The sequence below is a fragment of the Penaeus chinensis genome, chromosome 7 (genome assembly GCF_019202785.1).
Source record: "Penaeus chinensis breed Huanghai No. 1 chromosome 7, ASM1920278v2, whole genome shotgun sequence".
Classification (NCBI taxonomy): Eukaryota; Metazoa; Arthropoda; class Malacostraca; order Decapoda; family Penaeidae; genus Penaeus; species Penaeus chinensis.
In genome coordinates, this window is record NC_061825.1 from 16,053,793 (window position 1) to 16,061,292 (window position 7,500).

The window sequence follows — 7,500 nt, forward strand, 5'->3', positions numbered from 1 at the left end:
TGGTGGAGCGTCTGCAGGAGAAAACCTCAAAAATTAGTAGCATGCTTATAAATCTCCAAAATTCTGAGGCCCTTTCTTTTCATAGTTCATCCACAAGTCATGCCCAACATAAATGAAGCGTTGTTCAAGGGCTGCAACCATGAAAAGATGCATTTTTTATAATGTTTGTGATTTGAGGTTAAGGCTAATGATAAATTGCTGTTCATACATTGTTCACTTGTTAAGGAATCTTTTTTAAATGTTAGCCTAGTTTAGTTCACCAAATTTGTTATCTTATGCATTCCATGCAAGAAAACACTTGACCAGGGTTAGAGCTTTGGAAAATGAGGAAATTGTTAGGAACAGGATAAGCCATGCCTTTGCATATCAGCGACTGCGCATTGTTAGTTGCCTTAAATTACTGACCCTTTATTTTCATACACTCCTCTTGTACTTTCACTGTGCTCTTTGTAATGATTTTTTTTTCTATTGCTGAGTGTCTGTATTGTATGTGTAGCTTTTGTCAGCTATTCATAATGCTTGTCTAGAACACAAAAATAACACAATCCAAATTCAGCTAGTTATTGATCTTTACTGTCATCAGACAAGATCTGTTTATTTGGATTTTTTTTTTTTCTTAATTGTAAGTATTACAAGTATGAATGTGAAATCAGTGGATGGCACTTACTAAGAAAAAAAATGTATTTCTTTCATTAAGTTTTATGCTTAGGATCCTTTGTAATCCATACTTAGTAGTTGTTTGTTAAATGAAGCAGGCTCCAAGGAAATTCTAACAAAAAAAAAGAAAAAAAGAAAGGGTGGGAAACTGTGGTATCCTTTACTATATGTTTTTTCAGGAATGTGAGAGCTCATTAAAACAGAAAACTGAACTCATCGGTCGGCTGGAGGCCAAGGCAGCTGAAATGGCAGAGACCATACGCAATTTGGAGGCAAAGTATGTATTCCAAGGTCCCCAGTCTTCTAATGATCCCTCACAAGTAGGGCACAGAGCTCGGTCCAAGTCGTATTATGGGTCAGTGTCCAATAATGAAGGTGATGAGAAGGAGGAAGGAGAGGGACACAAAGGGGTTGGGAAATCTTTGAGCATGTCGGAGCTTCAAAACAGGGCAACTGGTGACTTGTGATATGAATATTAAGGGATGCTGATTAGCAGATCTATGATGATGATGATGATGATTATGATGATGATCTAATATGAGTTATATATAATGAAAACCGCTTTTTTATGTACGGCTATGATTATTGATTTGCTGTGATTTACATACCTTGCATAGACATTCAACATGGTACCTAGTCACTTCTTAACTCTGACACTGTGTGAGCTATGATAGTATTGAACACAACCAAGATATGGACAATTATGCTGATTTTTTTCACACTTTCTTAGGAAGCAGGAGAATAATTTGATTTCTGTCATGTTCAGTAGCCATGGGTGTCATTCACTTGTAATAAAAAAGAAATTATAACAAATTCTAATATAGAATTTTATATGTAATCTTCATTCTTCTTGATTGGGAGAGTAGGAATGCTTCATTAGATAAACAAAAATTGGCAAACCTTCAGCCCAGTGTTGTATATTATCAGCTGAGGCAGCCATGATCACCTAAGGAACTTTGTGCTGATAAAGTAACACATTTACGCTGAAGCTGTGCCCCCCCACTTTACCAATGTTTGTTGTGATAACGTTGTAGTATTATATCAATGCATAAGATGTACCACACCTATCAGATATTGCCAAATAAAGGAAATTATAACCTAATGGAGTTTTATTACCACTCCAAAAATTGGTTGTTTTCATTCATTTGGTTGCCTCATTTTTTTTGTTTGGTTTGTCAAATTTTGTTCATCTAGCTATATGTATTATGCATCCTTTTTCAGTGGATTTTATTGGTGATACATTTATTTGAATTCTGTTGCTATTAATAATTAAGAGACATACATATAGTTTTTTTTTTGTATCACAAACATATCACATATTTTAAAGAAAAGTAATTATATATCATTGTTCTCTTAAAATGATTTTTTTGTATGCTCAGTTTTATTCTTAGGTTGATTTATAGTGACTTGGTTCCCTTATTTAAGTGCTTACTAAGTTTGATGTTATTTATTTTCATTTTTATTCTCTATGTATTTTTCAGATTTTATTTCACTATATAATACTAATGTCATGATGATTAATAATATGTTTTCTGTTTTAAAGTATGTATTATTTGTTCGGCTTTGAATATGGTAACTAATATTCAAAATTAAAAGACTGATATTAATACTGAAAATTAGTTGATAAATAAATTCAAAAAGTATATAAAAAAGTATCACTGAGAGGAGAGAGAGAGAGAGAGACAGAGAGAGAGAGAGAGAGAGAGAGAGAGAGAGAGAGAGAGAGAGAGAGAGAGAGAGAGAGAGAGAGAGAGAGAGAGAGAGAGAGAGAGAGAGAGAGAGGGAGGGAGGGTAGAAAGAGGGAGGGAGGGAAAGGTAGAAAGAGGGAGGGAGGACAGGGTAGGGAGAAGGAGGGAGGGAAGGGTAGAAAGAGGGAGGGAGAGGGGGAGGGAGAGAGGGGGAGAGAGAGAGGGGGAGGGAGAGAGAGGGGGGAGAGAGAGAGGGGGAGGGAGAGAGGGGGAGGGAGAGAGGGAGAGAGAGAGAGAGGGAGAGAGAGAGAGAGGGAGAGAAAGAGAGAGGGAGAGAGAGAGAGAGGGAGAGAGAGAGAGAGGGAGAGAGAGAGAGAGGGAGAGAGAGAGAGAGGGAGAGAGAGAGAGAGGGAGAGAGAGAGAGAGGGAGAGAGAGAGAGAGGGAGAGAGAGAGAGAGGGAGAGAGAGAGAGAGAGAGAGAGAGAGAGAGAGAGAGAGAGAGTAGAGGAGGAGAGAGAGAGAGAGAGAGGAGAGAGAGGAGATGAGAGAGAGAGAGAGAGAGAGAGGAGGTGAGAGTAGATCGAGGAGAGAGAGAGAAGAGAGAGACGGAGTGAAAAAGAGAAGAGAGAGAAGAAAGAGAAAAAAGATGAGGAGAGAGGGAGGAGAGAAAAGAGAAAGAGAGGAAGAGAGAGGGAGAGAGAAAAGGGTTTTTTAAGAGAGGGAGGGGGAAAAAAGAAAGAGGGAAGGGGGAAAAGGAGAGACGAGGAGGGGAGAGACTGGGAGAGAGGAGAGCGGGGGAGAGGGGAGACGGGGAAGGGTGAAAGAGAAAGAGAGAGAGAGGGAATGATAAAGAGAGAGGGTTCAGATTAAAGGTTTAAAGGTTTATTTTAATTCCATTTGTCACAATGGATATTCTTGGTATGATTTGTTATGTTTCATTTTGCTTTAAGTTATCCCGTGTTCAGGAATGGCCAGGGTTACCATACGGCAGCGAGGGATTTTGAATGAGGTCGCAAAAATTGCTAGCGAGATTGTTTAAGGGTGAAAAAAACGGGCACAAAAAAAGAGAGATATAGTGAGAGGGAGAGATAAAGAGAGAGGGAGAGAGAGGGGGGGAAGAGAAAAAGAGAGAGAGAGAGAGGGAGAGATAAAGAGAGGGAGAGAGAGTGAATGAGTGACTGAAACGAATGAGAGAAAGGGGTATAAAAATGTACATTGTGTTAGGTTTATGACTGAAGAATACATATGTAGAAGGTCTAGGTTAACTACTTATAGTGGTGTTTGTTATTTTGTATATCATTCTGATTTTGTTTACTTAATATCATCTGAATTATCAGGTATGAGGAGTGTTTGGCACAGAAGGATGCAGCAAAAACAACAGCACAAAAGCTCAGTGATAAGGTAAGATTATTGTAAGTGAAGGGAGAGGTAGAGAAGGGGGCTGGGGGGGGGTGAAAGGAGAGAGGGGAGAGGGGAGAAGGGAGAGGGGGAGGGAAAAAGGGGGGAAAAAGGGAAAGGGAAAAGGGAAAAGGGAAGGGAAAGGAAGAGAGAGAGAGAGAAGGAGAAGGAGAGGTGAGAGAGACGAGAGAAGAGAGAGGGAAAGAGAGGAGGTGAGAGGAAGGGAAAACGAGAGAGAAGAGGAGAGAGAGGCAAAAGAGAGAGAGAGAGGGAGAGAAGAAGAAAGGAGAAGAAAAGAGAGAGAAGGAAGGAGAGAGAGAAAGAGAGAGGAGGTGAGAGAGAGGAGAGAGACACGAGAGAGGAGAGAGGAGGGGAGAAGGAGAGAGGGGAGAAAGAGAGAGGAGAGAGAAGATGGAGAAGGAAGGAGGAGAGAAGAGAGGGGAGGAGAAGAGAAGGAGAGAGACGAGAAGTGAGAGAAGAGAAGGAGAGAGGAGAAGAGAGAGGGAGAGGGGGGAGGAGGAGAAGAGAAGAGAAGGAGAGAGAGAGAGAAGAGGGGAGAAGGAAGGAGAGAGAGAGAGAGAAAAAGAGAAGGAAGGAGAGAGAAAGAGAGAGTGAAGAGAAGGGAAAGGGGAGAGGAGTAGAGGAGAGGGGGAAAGGAAGGAGAGATGAGAGAGAGAGAGAAGGAAGGGAGAGAGGGGAGAAGAGATGAAGAGAGAGAGAGAGAGAAGGAAAAAAGAAAGAATAAAGGAGGAAGAAAGAAGAGAGAATGAGAGAGAGAAGGGAAAAGGAAGGAAGAAAAGAGAAAAAGAGAGGGGAGAGAAAAAGAGAGAGAAGAGAGGAGAGAGGAGAAGAGGAGGGAGAACGAGAGAGGAGAGAGGAAGAGAGAGAGAGAAGGGAGAGAGATGGAAAGGAAAGAAGAGAGGAAGGAGGAAGAGAGAGATCGGGGAGAAGGAGAGAGACATGATGAGAAGAGAGGAGGAGTGGAGAGGAGGAGAAAAGAGAGAGAGGAAGAGAGGAGAAAAGAGAGAAGGAAGGGGAGAGAGAGAAGGAAAGGAGAGAGAGAGAGAGAGTGAGAGAGAGAGGAGGAGAGAGGAGAGAGAGAGAGAGAGAGAGAGAGAGAGAGAGAGAGAGAGAGAGAGAGAGAGAGAGAGAGAGAGAGAGAGAGAGAGAGAGAGAGAGAGAGAGAGAGAGAGAGAGAGAGAGAAGGAAGCAGAGAGAGAGAGAGAGAGAGAAGGAAGCAGAGAGAGAGAGAGAGAGAGAGAGAGAGAGAGAGAGAGAGAGAGAGAGAGAGAGAGAGAGAGAGAGAGAGAGAGAGAGAGAGAGAGAGAGAGAGAGAGAGAGAGAGAGAGAGAGAGAGAGAGAGAGAGAGAGAGAGAGAGAGAGAGAGAGAGAGAGAGAGAGAGAGAGAGAGAGAGAAGGAAGGAAGGAAGGAAGGAAGGAAGGAAGGAAGGAAGTGAGAGGGAGAGAGAGAGGAGAGAGAGAAGGAAGGAGAGAGAGAAGGAAGGAGAGAGAGAAGGAAGGAGAGAGAGAAGGAAGGAGAGAGAGAAGAAGGAGAGAGAGAAGAAAGGAGAGAGAGAAGAAAGGAGAGAGAGAAGAAAGGAGAGAGAGAAGAAAGGAGAGAGAGAAGAAGGAGAGAGAGAAGGAAGGAGAGAGAGAAGGAAGGAGAGAGAGAAGGAAGGAGAGAGAGAAGGAAGGAGAGAGAGAAGGAAGGAGAGAGAGAAGGAAGGAGAGAGAGAAGGAAGGAGAGAGAGAAGGAAGGAGAGAGAGAAGGAAGGAGAGAGAGAAGGAAGGAGAGAGAGAAGGAAGGAGAGAGAGAAGGAAGGAGAGAGAGAAGGAAGGAGAGAGAGAAGGAAGGAGAGAGAGAAGGAAGGAGAGAGAGAAGGAAGGAGAGAGAGAGAGAGAGAGAGAGAGAGAGAGAGAGAGAGAGAGAGAGAGAGAGAGAGAGAGAGAGAGAGAGAGAGAGAGAGAGAGAGAGAGAGAGAGAGAGATTGATTGATTGATTGATTGATTGATTGATTGTGCATGTATGACCCTGCCCACCAGGTTATCTCTGTTCGAGACAACCCTGGGTGAAGGAGGCCTGTGGGACGACCTAGGAAGTCGTGGCTTGGGCAGATCAATCTAAGCGATGGGATGGGCCCCTGCCTGGTGGCTTGCCATGAGGGACCTGTGTAGGTGGAAGCTAAGGGTGTGTGCGGCTATGCACTCCTGCTGGTGTTAGTTCCCCAATAATGATGATAAGCACTAGGAAATCCATCTGTGTGCAGAGACATTTCACAAAAAAAAAAAAATAATAATAATAATTTACCCTGGTGGCATATGGTTTAGAGGAACATAATACATTTTAATTTATATTTCAGATATCAGATGGTGAGATCCATTCGTCCACCTTAGAAACTGACCTTAAAATTGAACGGGAATGGCGTCAGTCCTTACAAGAGACCCTGATGAAAGATCGAGAATCTTTGGCTCAATTCCAGAGGCAGATAGCTGAGTTGCAGAAGAAGGAAGATGTTAGTTGAGTCATGCTGTTTATTATTATTGGATTATTAGACTGATATGAAAATATTTTTTCAAGTTTTTGACACTAGATAACGTTGAGTTATTTGCAGCGAGATGTATTATTGTGGTTAAATTGCTGAGGATATGTTTTATAAAGCCCCATCTCCTGACATCCCTTGCATTGAAATTGGTTACTGGGGGAGGAGGGGAGCAGACTCTACCCCAATGTACTTATTGATCAATTGTTTCCATACAGCTAAAAGTTTTACTAAAAGCAATGGAGACCCAATTTTATTGTCTTTTGGATCTTCCTATATGTAAATATAAATTCATTTCTGGGAAAACACTATTGATGGTAAAAGTAATTGTTTTCTCTCTGTTTATAGATTTTAACCCAATTGCCACATATGACAAGAATACATGCCATGCCCACTGTAATACATTTATCTATTGAATTTATTCATAGATGACTCTACAAGTGCTTAGTCACCAAGGAGTCTGTTATTAGTCCTTCCTATCTCACTTGTTTACCATTTTCCTTGACTTTTGGAAAGGGTCTTTTGCATTATTTCATTGTTTTAAATGTTACCAATATTTTAATAACAATTTAATAATTATAACATCAATAACAGTAATAACAGTATCATTATCAATTGTATAAAAAAAAAGTTTCCCGCCAATTCAAGGAATGGGGAAATCAGGATCAGTAACTAGGGTATACTGATAGACTCCTTGGTGGCTGAGCACACGTGGAGCCATCTGTATGTAACAAAATTCACAAAAAAATACAGGGGGCAAAACATAAATCCAGGGCGGTTGGGAAATTTTGGAAAATATTTATGCATTTAAATTTTGATATATCACAGGTGTTATATTAGTACCTGTGATAGGTTAAAATTGTCCTTATTCAGAAACTAAACAGATAAAAGTACTGCTTTCTTGCTTGCATATATTATACTACCCTAACACAAACCAATAAGTCACATCGAGGGACTGGGCAGAAAAACATTTCCTCAGTTAAACCTCTATAGTACTCTAGTCATTATTGATTAAAAATTCTTGATTATTAGCAATGTATTGAGTTGTTGTTAATTAACACTAACCGGGAATTATTATTTATCAGGAATATGAGGTTCTGAAGGGAGCACACATTCAGCTGATATCGACAGTAGAAAATCAAGAGAGAACACTTGAAGAACTTGGTGCTCATTTGTCAGAATCAAAGCTCAAGATGGCAGACCTACGTGATGTTAGT

General features: G+C 41.2%; 1 protein-coding gene across 3 annotated transcripts in view; it reads left to right on the forward strand.

The window, feature by feature from the left end:
- Positions 1-7,500, forward strand: part of LOC125027089 (RUN and FYVE domain-containing protein 2-like) — a 48,024-nt gene that overhangs the window by 39,781 nt on the left and 743 nt on the right. For all 3 annotated transcript variants that reach the window (XM_047615888.1, XM_047615890.1, XM_047615889.1), the window contains exons 8-11: positions 837-934; positions 3,683-3,746; positions 6,104-6,256; positions 7,369-7,500. The exon at positions 7,369-7,500 is cut by the window's right edge. In XM_047615888.1, the coding sequence (XP_047471844.1) occupies positions 837-934; positions 3,683-3,746; positions 6,104-6,256; positions 7,369-7,500 (447 nt within the window). The remainder of the gene's footprint in view (positions 1-836; positions 935-3,682; positions 3,747-6,103; positions 6,257-7,368) is intronic.